Genomic DNA, 19,462 nt, shown 5'->3' on the forward strand with positions numbered 1-19,462 from the left:
CCCTCCCTCCGTGTCCACCCTACACAGGGAAGTTTACTGCCTCTTCCAGCACCTTGAGTCATTCCTTGTCCCCTCTTAGATGAGAATCAAACACACTGACCTAAAATAAACGCCTCAAACTAATTGATTATCAGAATAACTAGCTTTTAAAAAAAAAAAAATGAGGCTGTGGGAGCATATAATCTCAAGGTTTCCATATATATGTTATATAGTTTTCACCAGGTTTGGCCCTGGTGGCTAGAACAGTCTGGTTATGGAGACATCCAGGTGCCCCTGACTCCCAACCTCGCCAGTCATTCACGGGCCCCTCCCAAGAAAGCTGATCAGGAGGAGCAGGGTGAAGCCACCAGGCATGGGAGAATTCCCAAGGGCTTTAGGGTTGTGCAGGGCACTTTCATAAAGGCAGAAGTCCCACACCAGAGGAAGACCAGAAACCTATACTGATAATTTGGCAAAGGCAACCTAGCCCTAATTAGGAGGCAGAGACCAGACATTAACCGCTAACTAGGGGAAGAAGCAGAGTTCTGTGGAGCTAAGGACAAACCCTCAAATGCCCAACAGGCAGGAAACTTCGGAACCGGAGCAGTGAGATCTGGGCATAATCTGATCTAGAGAGATGGGACTGAACTGTGAGGAGGAAGATTCTCAGAGGAGGTGGGCAGGGCCACCTGTCAGCCTGATAACCTGAGGCCCTCAATGGACGTGCCTTGAGTGGAACCCTCTTCCCTTCTGGATACTCACGGATGGGTCCTGATAGGGTCCTACGGTGAGAACCACGTGGTCTCTAAACTGCAGTCTCACTGTGCTGTCCAACCCCGGAAGTTGTCCACCTAGAAAACCCAGAGAGAAAGCAGGCTCAAACTTGTTTGCAGGAGCAACTGTTTGGGAAAATTAGTTAACAATGTGCAGGTGAATCCAAGCATGGAGCATCTGCTCCAACTCAGATATTCACAGTGATGTTAAAAATACTGCTTACATCCCAAAGGACCTCATCCTTACACTGAAGACAGATGTCAACCAGATAAATAACAACACAGGTTTCTAAGTTCATTAAAAGGCTATCACCAGTACTGGGGGAGCACACACTATCACAACAGACTGGGCCACCCTGCCTTCTGCGTGGAACGCTCTCACCGCTCCAATTTCTGTCCCTGGCTTGCTCCACATGTGGACTCTGAAAGGACTTCCTGAGCTCAAAGTGCACCATCCCTCCAATTACCAGTTACATGACCATGGCGAATTATTCAGTCTAGGTAGGTCAAGCACTGTGTCATAAAAACAAGCCACCTAATAAAGTGCACAGGAACAACTCTCTTTCCTAGGTTGGATTTAACTTAGTGAAAAAGCAGCCACTACAAACAGATCAGCCTGACACGCTGATCTGGTTGGAGACAGAGTTGAGGGAACTTAATATTGACAGTAAGGGCTAAGACAAGGAAAACTGGGACATAAGCTGATACTCAGAACTGAACTGTTCTGCTAAAGATTAAACCGTGTGCTGGGAAAATTGCTGTTTTGAGTGGATGCATCAAAAACATATTCTAAACTACTCCCCACCTCAAACTACAATAAACATGTTCATAGAATGAATGTTAGAAGGGACCTTGTAGATTGTGTGTCTCGCTGGTCCTCCACTCGTGATGGATAAGGCTTTTTGAAAAGTTAGTGAAAATGAGAGTCTCCCTCTACCTGACCAAGAGAAGCAGCCTGAGAGCCAGCCTGGCACACCCAGCTGTGTCTCCCTGTTCTGCTGAACACAGGCCATTCTAAAGCACCCCAACATTAAACATGGCCATGCTGTGACTATGTGAGAGAGAAAATCGAGACCACTTCATCAACAGGCAAAAGGAAGAACACTGTCCAAACCACGGGACTGACCACACGTGCCCCACTCCTGGCTAGCCTGAGGGACTGCTGCTGCTTTACCAGTGGTCACTCCATCCTCACTTCACTCCTCCTGCTACCAAGCATAACCAGGATTTACAGGAGACGCAATCTGAGAGTCTCTCTTTCCCAACAGCATCCAACCCAGAGCAAAGCCCAACTTCCTGAACCCTCTTGAAATCACCTAACTCAAACCCAAATCCTAGAAATCCTTCCCTGCATTCCTTTTACTGAGATGTCTGCAGTCTCCAGCAGCGTGCTATCTCCCATTACAAGTCAATAAACCCAGCTCTGTTAGACTACAGGAGCATGGTATAGTCTGTGCCCCAGAACACTGGTATCACCATCCACCCAGCAGTCTGTCCACATCATCTGTAACTTAAACCTGTCACAAACAGTCACCTGGGACTTGGGGAAGGTCTGTGATGATCCTGTGAATTCCTGTAGTTCACCTGCTGATGGCAACGTTTTACCCATCCCTGAGCTAATTTCCAACAAGATTATTTCAGTGTTCAAGTTCTTGAAACTTCCTGCAGATGATGAATTGCAGAGGGGCCATAAATACATACTTCTCACCCCAAACCACAGGGTTCTCATTCCCCATCAAGCAGCGTGTCCTGTCCAACCTTAACACACTAAGGACAGGCTCATGTTCACCCTGAAATCTTTCATACTTCCCATCAGCTCAAAGAAGTGCACACCCAAAAAAGCATCAATATATCCCACATTAGCCCCTGGCCACCTAGAGAAACAGCAAGCCCTACCTGGTGCCACAAGCTTTGCTCTATCTCCCATATAGTAAGGTGGGAGTCTGTTCATAGCGAAATCCTTCTTCATGTCTGCAGAAGGCAGTTCTTTGGTGCCCTCCAGCCGGTCTGCAAGCATCCTCAGAAAGCCACTTAATCTCGTTGCAACAGCTGTGCTTTCCGCCTGCTGGAAACACAGAAGTGAGTCCTGGCCCAGACTCCAGCCGCGTTCCTGCCCAGGCCCCATCTCCAGAGTGCTGCAATGGGCACCACCACCCAGGACAAACACGGATCCACGCCACTCCCTTAAGGACAGCACCCCTTTATGTCCTCCTAATCACTGTTCCTCTGTAGCTGCCTACCATTTGCAAAAAAAAAAGATCAATTTTTAGCATTTTGCCTGGAAAGAGGGCTCCCTGGGAAGCCCTTGGTGCAGTCTTGGCCTTGCCTTTTGAAGAAAAAAATCACTATCTGAAGTGACCACTTCAGACAAGAAGGCACCTTTGCTCAACTCAGCCCTAATGCATCCATCATCTCAAAACCTGCCATCAGGGTAAAATCAGGATGGACAGGAAAGCCAGGGAACACACTGAGGCCAGGCTCTCCAGTGGATCTCTCCTAACTTGGGATCACACATGTGCTGAGGCTATAGTTCCTGAGCCATATTAGTTATTCAAATATCTACTCAGTCAGCGCTCCCAGGGCCTGCTGCTGCCACCCTGAAATACAGGAAGTGGGCCATCTGCATACACCACTGTTCCTTTGGGTTGCAAGTAATGTGCAGCACTCTGTCATTTGCAAACCACCCAGCCCAGGAGGAAACAAGCTTGGCTCACGGGAGAAGGGTTCCAGGGTCCTGAGCGGGGAGCCACAGCTGCCCCTCCCTCCCCACCTGCCTTCGCTCCTTACCAGGAGCAGCTGCCGGGGGATGCCAGCCCGGAGTGCCACGTCTGCCTTGGCGGTGTCAAACACGAGCCCCGAAATGGTGTCCAAAAGGAAATCTCCCCATGAACTGGAACACATGCCAAGTAAAAAAAAAAAAACAAAATGAAAAACAAAACAATGAAAGCATAAGACATGTGGATAAAACACTGATTATAAAAGCCTCAAGCTACAAACTACACATCAATCCCCCTGCCCTGAAATCTCGAGTTCCAATAATTTCACATCAGTTCAGTTCAGTCACTCAGTCATGTCCGACTCTTTGCACTCAGCATAAAAACTTAAGAGCATTATCAATCACAGGCTTCCCTTTCTCCCCACCTCAGACACTCACATGCAAAGTTAAAGGTGGGAAGCTAGGCTTTATTCATGATTTATCTTAAATGTAAAGATAACAGAATTAATTACAGACTATCATAAAGTAGGAAGTTCAAAGGAACAATTTTTTTTTTTTTTAACGTTTTCAACTACATAACTGCCTTGACAGTTTTGCAGAAAAGTAACTCTCAATGATTAGAGGACCTAAAAAAATTTGTATGTGCAAAAAATCCAAAAAGCAATATATGTAGGGTAACAGCAAGATCCTGGACTGTGCAATTATCTGAACAGTTAAACATGACATTTTCCTTTGTTTCTTAGTAACGGGAGGGGCACTGTTCTCAGTCAAATATCCAACATTAACAATTTCAAAATGATTTATTTTGCAACTTGTTAAACTCTAATGATGGTTTTACTGGGGTAGAAGAGAGAAGCCAGATGCCAGAAATACCATTTCAGGACCAGCGTCAGTGTTCAGCTACCTCTGCTTTTTCTGCGGGGCGTTCAGAATCACTTGCTCCTCAATGTGTGTCAGTGTAAGATGCACACGCTGTGGGGATGCTCTCTCTATAAACACTTCTGAGCTGCTCAAAATGTCCCTCTGTGTCACCAGCAGATTTCAAATTGCTGGCTATATGCAAAATGGAAATTCACAGTATGACTTTTGCCTCTCACTCTGTAAGCAAAATTAACACTTTTATGCTTACCTCCTGGAAGTGGCAAAGGAGGACAAGAGCCACATGAGAGACACTTCTCCCCCGGCATCCACTCCCACCTGGTGGCCTCACGGGTTTCTGACAAAATGCTACACCCAGCCTCACACCTTTGACTGAACGTAGACCTGGAGGACACATGTAGACCTCACAGCAGCATGAAATATTATCGTCCTTCGAGGGGTCCCAGGTATAAGTCACATAGCAGTAGCTCACGGAGTTAAAGTGCAGATATTACACTGAGCTCCGTGCTCTTCTAGGAGACTGGATCTTGGGCTGCAGTTTAGAAACAACACCTCTGGAGGGTTTCACCTTCATAAATTGGTCAGATCAACATGCCACTATCTGAGAGAGCAGGCCCTAAATGCCACCTTTGAGAAGGCTTAGGGAAGGGCCAAATCTTCACCCTACCATAATGTCTTAAGGAGCGCCAGGACCAAAGCACAGGGCATCTCCGGGGAGCAGCGGCCCTCGCGTCACACCTGTCCTGTTCTAGCAGCGGCCCCACCGACAGGCACAAGTTGGCATCACAGTGCCCATCCTCAGACGGCAGGCATCCTCTCTAACTCAGGCAGCTCTTCCAGCCCTGCCGACTGCAGGGGCAGTGGGTGGGACCAGGGAAAGCTACCAGTTCTTCACCCCTGAGATTGGGAAACAGTCACTTGGTGGTGGCAAAAGCCAACGGGGTCAAGGAGGTGGAGGGAAGTCAGAGAAGTAACTGATGAGGCGACATTCCAATGTTGTGAGTAAATCAGGAACCGAGGAAGGAAAATGGAGTGAAAACTAAGGGAGCCAGAAAACCAGCTGATGGCTGCAAGAAAAACGAAAAAGAGGAAGAACTAGGGAAAGAGTGACAGCAACGACAGGACACCAGAGGACGGACGCTCATGGGGCTCAACGACGTGGCTGCCGAGGCCCAGAGCTGCTTCGGTCCAGAACGGGCTTCTGGTGCAGCCTCCCCACGGCCCGGTTCCCACTGCCCGCTCCCTCAGTCACCCTTGGAAATTTTCTCCCTCTGCAAGGAACCCAACCATGGTGAGAAGGCATTTTATACAAGAGAAACCTAAAACAAGCTCTCTGCCTTCAGGCCAGACTCCCGCTTAGTCCCTCCTGTCCCTTAAACACAGTGTTTCACTTCTCCTTGCAGAGCCAGATGAGGAGGCAGAGGAATGCTTGCTCTCTTGTGCTGCAAGATACAGCTCTGAGGCTACGAAGACCCACTGCTCCTCAGGCCTGGAATGCCCCGTCCCACTCTGACCTCTGGGCCCACCTCCACTTATTCATCCCCTGGGCTCCCTCAGTTTGGGTGTCAAATCATTGCTGAAGCTTCCGTGATGCCCCAGCTTAGCTAACCACACCCCTCTGTGCTCCCAGGGACTCCTCCGCAAAGCTGTGATGGGACATGCCACACTGTTTGGGAACTACACACCTGTCTCCCCTCCTTCCACCATGACCAGAGTATAAGTCCTCCCAAAGCCCCTTCAGTCTAGCGCCTACCATCCCAGCAACCACTACAAGGCCCAGGGCTCATGATGAATAAACCAGTGATGGGCGCTTTTAACGGGACCTGGACTAGCCAGGCCACTGCTGTCACGAAACCATGGGCAGGGCCACTGCCTGGGTCCTGTCACGTGACAAGGCACTCGCTGAACTGGAACGTGGTTTTAATTGGAACTGTTTTCAGCACATGTGCTTCTAGGACTCACTGTTCCAGACGTCCTTTCCGACTTTAATGAACTGTAAAAACTGGAAACCTTAAAAGAGACCCAGAGGTTTCCGTGATGCAGAGTTTCTGTTCGGGGTGATGACAATGTTTCGGAAACAGACAGTGGGGATGGCTGCACAACAGCGTGAATGCAATTAGTGTCACTCAACTGGACGCTTAAAAATGGATGAAATGGTCTACGAATATTTTGCCACAATAAAAAAAACTTTTCTAATGGAGAGAGTGAGTGGGTGGGGGTGGGAAGAGACTAGAAGTGCAGCATGGCGTCACAGACACACCGCCATACCCACAGCGGTGCCCGTCTTCCCGATCCCGGGATGTGGGCAACTCCCGGTGTTCTGTATGAGATGGGGTTATGACAGTTCAGGAGGAGGCCCAGATGAGAGGGTCAATGGCACAGGTGGGACACAGCAGGACTAGGAAGCCAGCAGGGATGGAGGAAGCCCTGGGGCTGGAGAAGCAGAAGCGATGCGACCACCTCTCACACCTCCTGATCCTGGCCACAGGCACCACAGCTCGGAGCAGAGCTGTCAGGGACGCGAGGTCAGAGGTGAGGGCTTACCTGCTCTGGTAGGTGCTGATGGTCACATGCGTGGAGTGGGCCAGGCCCTCAGGAGTGTCCGCCTGATGGATGGTCCCTCTGGGAAAGTACAGCAAGTCTCCCGGCTAGACGAGGACAAGGGGGAAGGGGTTAGTGGGGAGGGTGTCTTCTTGGTCCTTTGTAGAGGCTGTGAGTTTCAGTTCTGCGTTCTAGAAACCTCTGAGTGGTGACCAGGCAGTGGTCTGCATGCTGGGCTCTGTGGGGTCCACTGGTCAAGCTCTGCTATGTCCGTGAGTCTGTCACCATGAACCCAATCCTAGACAGGCTTCCAGTGCCTGAAGCCACTTTCTTTGTAAGCTGAGAACAGACACCTCTGAAACTAGCCCGGGATCAAGGTGAGAGCCTGTACCCGCCCTCCACATCCTTCAAAGGGGGTGGTGAGGAGGGACAGCTCTGGAGCTCACTGGCTGGGGATCCCAGCATGTTACTTAACCCCCCGAGGCCTCAGTTCCTTTATGTGTAAAAGGGAAGCAACTGCCCCACATCTCACAGGATTACTGGAGTATTAAAGGAGACAACACAGCCAAAGCTCTTGGAGCAATGCTGGGCACGTGGCTGTATTATAATTTTTATTTTACCCGCTGTCCCATTACAGTCTGTGTGGTCTCCCAAGCAGGGCCCACATCCATCCTGTATCCCAGGGCCTAACCCACCTAAGCATCTGGCACACACGGGCTCAATGGATGTTCGGAAGAAGGGACAAAAACCCTGCAGCCCTGCATCAGAGAATGAGCACTAGACGCAACCACAGCCCAGTCACGTCCTCCAGCAGGCGAGCCTCCCCACCCCGTCCGATTTCAAGCCGGTTAAGAGAAGTATCTCCCCAAACCACTCCTGCCCTGGAGCCACCACCTCCTGCCTGATCCCACCCAGACAGAACATTCTGTACAGCAGAAAGGAGAAGAGAGGGGGTCCTCGGAGTCACGTGTCTCCTCTCTGCAACCCAGGAAGTAGCCTGGCTCCCTGGCTACAACCAGGGGCCCTGGAGGAAGAGCTCAAGAAACATCATGAGATTTTTTATTTTAATGCTAAGATTTGCCTTAAAGCAATAAACAATATACAATTACGAGGTATTCATAGGAGCTATCTTGCCCTGAATAACACCAACCTGACAGGGAAACTAGTCTTTCAAGTAATCAATGCATCACTCATAATTACAGCTCTCATTTGTGAGTCTGAGTGCCTGCCCTGTGACGGAGGCCCTCACACATATAGCTCATCATCCATCTGTTTATTTATTCATCCACAAACACCTGACCAACCCTTCTCCACTCTGCCCATGCCAGACACCAGGCTAGGCACCAGGGAGAGAGCACTGAACCAAAGAAAGCCCTGCCTGATGGAACATGTTCCAGAGAAACCAACAAGCATTTGAGAAGGGAGAAGAGACATCAGCAATGAAGATATTCGAGTGGGGGCAAGAGGGATAAAAGAAAGCTGCAAATAAACAATGTTGAGTGGTGGTGAATGCAAAGAAGACAGAGTGAGGAGGATGATGCTGAGGTCAGTCAGGGTGGGTGTGTCTGGGGTACGAGGTGCTATTTTAGCCACTCTGCTAAGGTGACACTTCAGTAGAGACTTCAGGAAACGAGCAAGCCAGATGGTGAAGAATCCACCTGCAATGCGAGAGACCTGGGTTCAATCCCTGGGTTGGGAAGATCCCCTGGAGGTGGGCATGGCAACCCACTCCAGAAATCTCACCTGAAGAATCCCCACTGACAGAGGAGCCTGGCAGGCAAAGAGTCGGACACGACTGAGTGACTAAGCACAGCACAGCCGTGCAGCGTCCTGGGGAGAAAGAGCAGGTGCAAAGGTGCTGCAGCCGGCATGTGCCTGGCAGGCTGAGGGGCGCCGGTGTGGCAGGAAGGCAGTGAGTGAAGCTGGGGATGGTGGAAGGTGAGGTGGGCGGGCAGCAGAGGGGTTAGATCACAGGGCCCTCTGGACCAGTTCAAGGACTTCGGCTTTTTTTCTGGGTTTAAAGAAGTCATTAGAGGTCTGTGTAAAGGGTTCACGGGATCCCAAAAGTATCACCATGGCTGTTATGTCAGAAAAGTCTGCAAAAGGAACGCTAGATAGGAGGCTTTTGTATAAATCTGTGTCCAAGGATTTTTGCCCCAAACAAGCAGAATGGGGACACATGCGCAGGGAGGAGGCTGGGAACAGGGTAGGACATGAGACTTTGGTTTGGGGAAAACTGAATTTGCTGTATCTTTTTATCTTTCCAGGGGGAAGCATTAAGTAGGTAGCTGAATTATGAGTCTAGAGTTTAGATGTGGGCTAGAGAGCTAATACAGCATTGAAAACACATCAGTGTGGAAGGTATTTGAAACCTTGGGAGGGAATGCTCAGTGATCAAAGAAGTCCAGGAAACAAGTCCTGCACCCCAGCTTACAGAAGCAGGAAGACTGAGGACGTAACAGCAAAGGAGAACCTGAACAAGACAGTCAGGTGGAGAGGGAACCAAGGGACAGTCACATCCTGGAAGCCAGTGGAGCAGGTGGCAGTGGCCCACTGAGCCAAATACTGATGACAGGCAGACTGAGGTGGGGACCGGAGCAGACTGCAGTAGCTGACAGTGTGGAGGTGGCGGGCAGAGCAGTTCCAGGGGAACAATGGCCAAGAGCGCCTGCTGGAAAGGGTTCCCAAGAGTGGGAGAGAAGAGGAAATAAAGATAGGGCATGGTGGCAGGGTCTCCAAGAATGTCAACACCCTAACCTCTGGCATCTGTGAAGATTTAGGCTACATGGCCATGGTTAATTAAGGCTGCTGACGGGGGGCGGGGGGGATTATTCTGAATTAGCCAGGCAGGCCCAACGTAATCACAAATAGAAGAGGGTACTGGAAGAGAGAGGGCAGCATGAGAAAGACCAAGCTCCATGTTGCATAGAAGGGGCCATGTCGAGGAAGGGGCCATAAGCCGAGGACTATGAACTACCTCCAGAGGCTGGGAAAAGCAAGGACAGGCTTCTTCCCTAGAGCCTCCAGAACACAGTCCTGCTGACACCTTGATTTCAGCCAGTGAAACCCCTCAGGGACCTCTGAACCACAGAACCACAAGACAATAAAGTTTGTGGTGTTTTTTCAAGTCACTGAGTCTGTGCTAATTTGATAGGTAGCAATATATTGACAAATAGCCATTGCTTTCAAGCAATTTCACTGTAAAAGAAACATCAAAGTAGTATTTTTAAATATTTACAACCTATAAGATAAACATAATGATCTCCAGTTTAATAAAAAAATTGACACAGAGACCAAAATCTTGCCCAAGGACACGCAGCTCATAAGTGACAGCAGCTGAATTCAAACCCAGGTTTGCCAGATCCCCAAGCCACAGAGATGTGTTTCCATTATGGGGGGTTCTTCACCCCAAGACCCCAGGTTTGGCAGAAGTACCATTCAGGCTGCCACCTGAGTAGGAAGGAAGAAGGGTGAGGAGGGCTCCAGGCCTCTCATGGTAGCCCCCTAAGCCCACCCCCTCCCAGGGCAACTCTGCTCTTCAATTTCACATACTGGGCATTTACACAAGATTCCACTTGAAGAGTTAGTTCCGCGGATTAAAAACTCAACAGGCTTACAACTTGAGAATCTTTGCAGAACACAATGCTATCTTTCTCCTTTCAGAAGACCCAGGGCTTCTCACTGTGAGCTGTGATCCAGATGGGTATGAATAGTGGGCATGGCTCCACCTTCAAGTCCCATGCCCTCTATGACCACCATGGAGCCCAACCTTCTCAGGCAGGACAAGTAGCCAGATGTCAGTCTGAGTCACTCAGCCCTGGCCTCAGAGACCATGGATGGCTTAGTCTTGGCTTAAAAATAATCAGCCAAGCGCACAGTTGACAAACTCTTTCTGTGAAGTAAATATCTGTGGTTTGTGGGCCGCATGGTCCCTGTGGCAACTAGTTGACTCTGCCAGTATAATATGCATGCGGCCACAGACAGTACACAGGAATGGTCGTGGCTGTGTTCCCATATACTTTATATACAAAGGCAGGCAGCGGGCTCAATTTTTGGCCCATGGGCCATACTTTGCTAACTGCTGACCAAGAGCACAAAACAATGAAGATACCTTTATTGTTGTATTTATTCAAGTCCCCTATCACATAACAGAAGAAATAAGATGGCAGAGCAGAAGGACGTGTGCTCATCTTCTGCTGTGAGAGCACCAAAATCACAACTAGCTGCTGAACAAGCATCAACAGGAGAATGTTGGAACCCACTAGAAACATATCCCAGGTGCAAGGGCAAAGGAGAATCTGCAATAAGACAGCAGGAGAGGCATAATCACGTTTAAAATCAAACTTCATACCTACCAGAGACGCTTGGAGGGCACAAATAAAACCTTGTGTGCACCAGGACCCAGGGAAAGGAGCAATGACCCTATAAGAGACTGAACCAGACCCACCATTGAGTGTTTGAGGGTCTCCTGCAGAGGCATGGGTCAACAGTGGCCTGCGCAGAACAGGGGTTCTGGCTGCAGCAGACGTGGGAGGCAAGGTGTAGGGCCTAAGTCCTCTTGGATGAGGCTGCCATTAGCCCCACCACAGAGCCACCCGGTGGGCAATCCACAAACTGGAGAAAAATTATACCAAAGAAGTTCTCACACTGTTGAGAAAGTTCTAGGCTTCACAAAAGATTTTCCAACGTGGGATCCAGCAAAGGGACTGAGAATTCACAGGGAACCTGACTCTGAAGGTCAGCAGGATTTGATTATAGAACTTGTACAGAACTGGGAAAACAGACTCTTGGAGGGCACAACAAAACCTTGTGCATACCAGGACCCAGGGAAAGGAACCGTGAAGCCACAAGAGACTGAACCAGACCTGCCTTTGACAGTGTGAGGGTCTCCTGTGGATGCATGGGTCATCAGTGACCTGTACGAGGACAGAGGCACTGACAGCAGCGAGTTTGTTGTGGCAGAAAAGACTAGCGAGAAGAGATAAGAAAGCCTTCCTCAGTGATCAACGCAAAGAAATAGAGGAAACCAATAGAATGGGAAAGACGAGACCTCTTCAAGAAAATTAGAGATACCAAGGGAACATTTCATACAAAGATGGGCTCAATAATGGACAGAAATGGTACAGACCTAACAGATGCAAAAGATATTAAGAAGAGGTGGCAAGAATACAAAGAAGAACCAACAGTTAGAACAGGACATGGAACAACAGATGGTTCCAAATAGGGAAAGGACTACGTCAAGGCTGTATATTGTCACTCAGCTTATTTAATTTATATGCAGAGTACATCATGCGAAATGCCGGGCTGAATGAAACATAAGCTGGAACCAAGATTGCCGGGAGAAATATCAATAACCTCAGATATGCAGACGACACCACCCTTAAGGCAGAAAGCAAAGCAGAACTAAAGACTCTCTTGATGAAAGTGAAAGAGGAAAGTGAAAAAGTTGGCTTGAGGTTCAACATTCAGAAAACTAAGATCATGGCATCTGGTCCCATCACTTCATGGCAAATAGATGGGGAAACAATGGAAACAGTGACAGAATTTATTTTCTTGGGTTCCAAAATCACTGAAGATGGTGACTGCAGTCATAAAATTAAAAGATGCTTGCTCCTTGGAAAAAAAACTATGACCAACCTAGACAGCATGTTAAAAAGCAGAGACATTACTTTGTCAACAAAGGCCCGTCTAGTCAAGACTATGGTTTTTCCAGTGGTCATGTATAGAGGTAAGAGTTGGACTATAAAGAAAGCTGAGCACCAAAGAATTGATGCTTTTGAACTGTGGTATCGGAGAAGACTCTTGAGAGTCCCTTGGACTGCAAGGAGATCCAACTAGTCAATCCTAAAGGAAATCAGTCCTGAATATTCATTAGAAGGACTGATGCTGAAGCTCCAATACTTTGGCCACCTGATGCGAAGAAGTGACTCACTGGAAAAGATCCTGATTCTGGGAAAGACTGAAGGCGAGAGGAGAAGAGGATGACAGAGGATGAGATGGTTGGATGGCATCACCGACATGTCCATCACTCAATGGACATGAGTTTGAGTAAGCTCCGGGAGAAGGTGATGGACAGGAAAGCCTGGCATGCTGCAATCCACAGGGTCACAAAGAGTGGGACACGACTGAGTGAACTAAACTGAAATCCTTTTGGAAGAGGTTGCCATTACTGCCATTACCCTACCATAGGTTGGCCTCAGGCCACACTACAGGGAGGGAACACAGCCCCGCCCATTGATAGAAAATTGGATTAAAGAGTCACTGAGGATGGCCCCACCCACCAGAGCAAGACCCAGATTCTCCCACAGCCAGTCCCTCCCATCAGGAAGCTTCCACAAGCCTCTAATCCTCATCCATCAAAGGGCAGACAGAATGAAAACCACAATCACAGAAAACTAACCAAGCTGATCATGTGGACCACAATCCTGTCTAACTCAATGAAACTATGAGCCATGCTGTGTAGGGCCATGCAAGACGGACAGGTCATGGTGGAGAGTTCTGACAAAACATGGTCCACTGGAGAAGGGAATGGCAAACCACTTCAGTATTTTTGCCTTGAGATTCCCATGAACAGTATGAAAAGGCAAAAAGATACAACACTGAAAGATGAAATCCACAGGTCGGTAGGTGCCCAATATGCTACTGGAGAAGAGTGGAGAAATGGCCCCAGAAGGAATGACGAGACTGAGCCAAAGCAGAAACAACACCCAGAGGTGAATGTGTCTGGCAGTGAAAGTAAAGTCTGAGGCTGTAAAGAACAATTTTACATAGGAACCTGGAATGTTAAGTCCATGAATCAAGGAGTATTGGATGTGGTTAAACAGGATATGGTAAGAGTGAACATCGGTATTTTAGGAATCAGTGAAATAAAATGGACGGGAATGGGTGAATTTAATTCAGATGACCATTATATCTACTACTATGGGCAAAAATGACTTAGAAGAAATGGAGTAGCCTTCATAGTCAACAAAAGAGTCTGAAATGCAGTACTTTGGTGTAATCTCAAAAATGACAGAAATATCTTGGTTTGTTTGCAAGGCAAACCATTCAGTATTACAGTAATCCAAGTCTGTGCCCCAACCACTAATGCTGAAGAAGCTGAAGCTGAATGGCTCTATGAAGACCTACAAGACCTTCTAGAACTAACACCAAAAAAAGATGTCCTTTTCATCATAGAGGACTGGCATGCAAAAGTAGGAAGTCAAGAGATACCTGGAGTAACAGGCAAGTTTGGTCTTGGAGTGCAAAATGAAGCAGGGCAAAGGCTGACAGAGTTTTGCCAAGAGAACACACTGGTCATAGCAAACACCCTCATCCAGCTACACAAGAGATGACTCTACACATGGACATCACCAGGTAGTTAATACTGAAATCAGATTGATTATATTCTTTGCAACCAAAGATGGAGACGCTCTATACAGTCAGCAAAAACAAGACCTGGAGCTAACTGTGATTCACATCATGATTTCCTTATTGCAAACTTCAGACTTAAATTGATGAAAGTAGGGAAAACCACTAGGTCATTCAGGTATGACCTAAATCAAATTCCTTACGATTATACAGTGCAAGTGACAAACAGATGCAAGGGATTAGATTTAGGTCATACCTGAATGGCCAGAGTGCCTGAAGAACTATGGACAGAAATTTGTAATACTGTACAGGAGCCAGTGATCAAAACCATCCCCAAGAAAAAGAAATGCAAAAAGGCAAAATGGTTGTCTGAGGAGGTCTTACAAATAGCTGAGAAAAGAAGAGAAGCGAAAGGCAAAGGAGAAAAGGAAAGATATACCCATCTGAATGCAGAGTTCCAAAGAATAGTAAAGAGAGATAAGAAAGCCTTCCTCAGAGATCAATGCAAAGAAATAGAGGAAAACAATAAAATGGGAAGACTAGAGATCTCTTCAAGAAAATCAGATACCAAGGGAATATTTCATGCAAAGACAGGCACAATAAAGAAGAGAAACAGTATGTTTCTGTTCTAACAGAAGCAGAAGATATTAAGAGGTGGCAAGAATACATGAAAACACTGTTCAAAAAAGGTCTTAATAACCCAGATAAGCACGATGGTATGATCACTCACCTAGAGCCAGACATTCTGGAGTGTGAAGTGCAGTGGGCCTTAGGAAACATGATTATGAACAAAGCTAGTGGAGCTGATGGAATTCCAGCTGAGCTATTTCAAGTCCTAAAAGATTATGCTGTCAAAGTGCTGCATTCAATATGCCAGCAAATTTGGAAAACTCAGCAGTGGCCATGGGACTGGAAAAGGTCAGCTTCATTTCAATCCCAAAGAAAGGCAATGCCAATGAATATTCAAACTATTGCACAATTGCATTCATCCCACAAGCTAGCAAGGTAATGGTCAAAATCGTTCACACTAGGCTTCAACAGTACATGAACTGAGAAATTCCAGATGTACAAGATGGATTTAGAAAAGGCAGAGGAACCAGAGATCAAATTGCCAGCATCCACTGGATCATTGAAAAAGCAAAGGAATTCCATAAAAACATCTACTTCATTCACTACACTAAAGCCTTTGGCTGTGTGGATCATAACAAACTATGGAAAATTTTTAAAGAGATGGGAATACCAGACATTACCTGCCTCCTAACAAACTTGTATGCAGGTCAAGGAGCAACAGTTAGAAGTGGACATGGAATAATGAACTGGTTCAAAATTGGGAAAGGAATATGTCAAGGCTATATATTGTCACTCGGCTTATTTAACTTACATGCGAAATGAGATCTAAGCTGGAATCAAGATTGCTGGGAGAAATATCAATAACCTCAGATATGTAGATGACACCACCCTTATGGCAGAAAGGGAAGGGGAACTAAACAGCCTCTAAAAAGCTGGCATAAAACTCAACAATCAAAAAACTGAGATCATGGCATCCGATACCATCACTTCATGGCAAATAGATGGGGAAACAATGGAAACAGTGACAGACTTTATTTTCTTGGGCTCCAAAATCACTGTGGATGGTGACTGCAGTCATGAAATTACAAGACGCTTACTCCTTAGAAGAAAAGCTATGACCAACCTAGACAGTGTATTAAAAAGGAGAAACATCACTTTGCCAACAAAGGTTCATATATTCAAAGCTATGGTTTTTCCAGTAGTCTTGTACGGATATGAGATTTGGAGCATAAAGAAGGCTGAGCACTGAAGAACTGCTTTTGAACTGTGGTGCTGGAGAGGACTCTTCAGAGTCCCTTGGACTCCAAGCAGATCCAACCAGTCAATCCTAAAGGAGATCAACCCTGAACATTCATTAGAAGTACTGATGCTGAAGCTCCAATACTTTGGCCACCTGATGTGAACAGCTGACTCACTAGGAAAAAAACCCTAATGCTAGGAAAGATAGAAGACAGAGGAGAAGGGGACAACAGAGCGTGAGAGGATGAGATGGTTGGATGGCAACATGGACTTAATGGACATGAGTGTGAGCAAACTCAAGAGAGAGTGAAGGACAGGGAAGCCTGGTATGCTGTAGTTCATAGAGTCGCAAAGAATCAGACAAGACTGACCGACTGAACAACAACATCATAAACAGGGAGTTTTTCCCAGTTATGGCATGCAGGCAGATTTTAATATCAGGAAGCCACAAGGCACTGAGTAAGAATCAGAGGGGATTCCCTGGTGGCAAAATGGTTAAGAACTTGCCTGCCAATGCAGGGGACACGGTTTCAACCCCTGTGTCAAGGCTATATATACTGTCACTCTGCTTATTTAACACATATGCAGAGTACTTCATGCAAAATGCCAGGCTGAAGCTCAAGGTGTTATCAATCCCACATTCTGCAAGCGAACTAAAGCCCATGCACCACAACGACCGAGCTCACGTGCTCCAGCCACTGAAGCTGCGCACCTGGAACCCAAACTCTGCAACAAGAGAAGCCACTGCAATGAGAAGCCCATGCACTGCAACGAAAGAGCAGCCCCTACTCGCTGGAACTAGACAAAGCTAGCACAAAGTAATGAAGATGCAGTGCAGCCAAAAATAAATAATTTAAAAAGAAAAAAAATTAGATACCAAGTGTAATTTCAAGATGTAAGAAATACAAAAACAACCATATGCAAGTCCATCAGTTTGGTTAAAATCTTTGGAATGATTTAGATTAACTATTATCTTATTACCACTGAAGGAAATTAAATTTTGTTGAAATTAAGTTTTATAGGAAAAGGTGTAAAACTGAATTACACAGCTATTCTTATCCTAGACTTTGTTTTCAACAACCTGATGTGCTGGGGACTGGCTGTGATCCCACCCAGCTAACTGCTGAAGGACTCACTTTCTCAGCAGCAAGATGCCAGCGAACCAGCACATGCCCGGGCTGCCTGGTTTTCTGGGGAAGGTCCCCTCAAAGAGCCTTCATGGTGACTCTTCTGACAACTACATGCAGAAGAAAGGGGGTGCAGAGGGCCTACTGCAGTCAGGAGGCAAAGGGGGCACCCAAATTTTACCAGCAAGAAAAACAGAGGTCCCTGACCGTGTTTTCCTCAAGCAACCTACCACCCAGCAGTGACCATTGCCTTAGATCTGGTGAAGCGGCCCAAGGCCATGCCTTCCATGACTTTTACTCCAGAAAAGTCAGTGGTTACCGTATTCATAATTCATTCCTTTTGGACTCAGAGAGCATATGGAGACGTTTCCTCAGCTCACATCTGCAAGTACAAAAGACCAGGTCTCCCTCCGAGGCCCCCCAGAGGGGCCACCTGGAATGGGAGCCACCTGTCCCCAAACTCCTGGACACATTCTCGGGGGACCGTTACACAAGCGCAAACCTCAAACCACACTCGGCGCGCACACTGGCAGGCCCGTACCTTGAGTGTGAACTCGTGTGTCGGCCTCCCGATCCTGTCCTCGGCCTCCACGCTGTACTCCCGCGCCAGAGGCACCGTCGGCTGGTACAGGCGCCAGTGCTTCTCTCCCTCCAGCTGCAGGATGAACACCTACAGGGAGCACAGGACCCCAAGAGTGTCAGAGAGCCTCCTCACTGGGTGCTGGCCCTCCCAGGGCTTAAACGAATCACAACTTTGATATAAAAAAATAAAAATAAAGGGTCACAGATACATCTCGCTCCACACTTAAAAGCTGCCACCACTGACATTCACTTTTTAAAAACAGGTGACTGTAAATTCTGACACTGGAAGGCTGGTCATTCTTTTCACTTCCCTAAAAGCCTCACTGAGTTCTTTATATCCCACTATCTATCTCACTATTCATTCCTCTAAATCTTCCATCAGACAGTGGGAAGCCCATGATCTCTGAGGGAAAAGCCAAGCTTCAGATATTACTGAGTGTCCAAAACCCTGAAGATAATCCCTGGCACATAGGAAAATGTCAAGTTATTATTCTTCATTCAACCAAAGATATTTTAAAGTGCTGTTAGAAATATTAAAGGAAAAAAAAAAAAAACTTTTGGAAAATGTATTGATATCAAATTGCTCTCAAGAGGAAAAAAAGAGGTTTTTATTTCCTACTATCTCTGTGTTCACAGAATGTATCAGTACAAAAATAAAAGTACGACATACCTAAGCCCAAGAGTTAACTTTTTTTGGCAGCCACATGAGAGTGAAATCAACATTCGTCAAGGCGCCAGCGCTTATGCGAAACCATGACCTTCATTTAAGCTGCCCCAAGACTTCCACAAATGGAAGAAAGCATATATTTTTGGCAGCTACAGAAAAAGGACAAAATAAAAGCAGATGTATGGAATACTTGTGACCTCACCTTATTAAACTGTGAAATTAAAGAAAAAAAAATCCAATCAGACTTCTCTGTAGAAAATTCAATCAATACATGTTTTGGAGGAATGTGCAGCTCTTTGTATTAGTAAATAAACAATCTTTCCCCTTTCCAAAGGAGCAGGAAACCAGTTCAGTGGGGTTAATTTTCTCCAACATCCTGGTGAGGGAGGTCAAGCTCTCCGGAGCCCACACAGGAAGAGTGGGCCCCGACCTGACCGACAGCTCAATTCCGACAACCCCACCTTCCTGGGCTGGCGGCCACTCCCTCCTCCCGCAGCTGGGCAGATCCCGCCTCTCACCTCGACATCATCGTAGTGGGGTGGCAGGCCCTGGGCTCCGGCCGGGGTGATGTACACATTGGAGCCAACCAAGGAGCCGAAGTAGCACTCTAGCTTTTCCTGGATCCTCCAGAGCTCATCCTTAAGAAACAACAGTGGAGACAGAAGGAGAGAAAAATACACCAGAAGTAAGGAATCTGTTCTTATTCGCGTAGCAAGTCTTTATTGCACAGCTATTATGCTCTGTGCTAAGTCACTTCAGTCACGTCTGGCTCTTTGTGACCCTATGGATGAGCCCGCCAGGCTCCTCTGTCCATGGGATTTTCCAGGTACGAATACTGGAGTGGGTTGCCATGCCCTCCTCCAGAGGATCTTCCTCACCCAGAGATCAAACCCTTCTCTCTTACGTCTCCTGCACGGGCAGGTGGGTTCTTTACCGCTAGTGCCACCTGGAAGCCCAGATGCTGGGAATTCAGCAGTGACCGAACCGGCACCTCTACCCTCAGGGAACTTCTGTCCCGAGTATGGACAGGAGGAGGTAA

At 47.2% G+C, this 19,462-nt stretch overlaps 1 protein-coding gene across 8 annotated transcripts in view; it reads right to left on the reverse strand.

Annotated features, from left to right (window-relative positions):
* Positions 1 to 19,462, reverse strand: part of RIOX2 (ribosomal oxygenase 2) — a 37,562-nt gene that overhangs the window by 6,003 nt on the left and 12,097 nt on the right. For 4 of the 8 annotated variants that reach the window (XR_009740492.1, XM_061437703.1, XM_061437876.1 and 1 more), the window contains 6 exons: positions 18,942 to 19,061; positions 17,716 to 17,844; positions 6,892 to 6,995; positions 3,540 to 3,642; positions 2,649 to 2,817; positions 742 to 830 (listed from right to left, as the gene is read on the reverse strand). Coding sequence is in view for 7 of the 8 variants with exons in the window: in XM_061437703.1 (XP_061293687.1) it covers positions 742 to 830; positions 2,649 to 2,817; positions 3,540 to 3,642; positions 6,892 to 6,995; positions 17,716 to 17,844; positions 18,942 to 19,061 (714 nt within the window). In the remaining variant the exon portion in view is untranslated. Of the gene's footprint in view, positions 1 to 741; positions 831 to 2,648; positions 2,818 to 3,539; positions 3,643 to 4,597; positions 4,732 to 6,891; positions 6,996 to 17,715; positions 17,845 to 18,941; positions 19,062 to 19,462 lie in introns of those variants that run through there. The other 4 variants (XM_061437624.1, XM_061438017.1, XM_061437948.1 and 1 more) reach the window with 4 other exon arrangements.

The sequence above is a fragment of the Bos javanicus genome, chromosome 1, assembly GCF_032452875.1.
Source record: "Bos javanicus breed banteng chromosome 1, ARS-OSU_banteng_1.0, whole genome shotgun sequence".
NCBI lineage: Eukaryota > Metazoa > Chordata > Mammalia > Artiodactyla > Bovidae > Bos > Bos javanicus.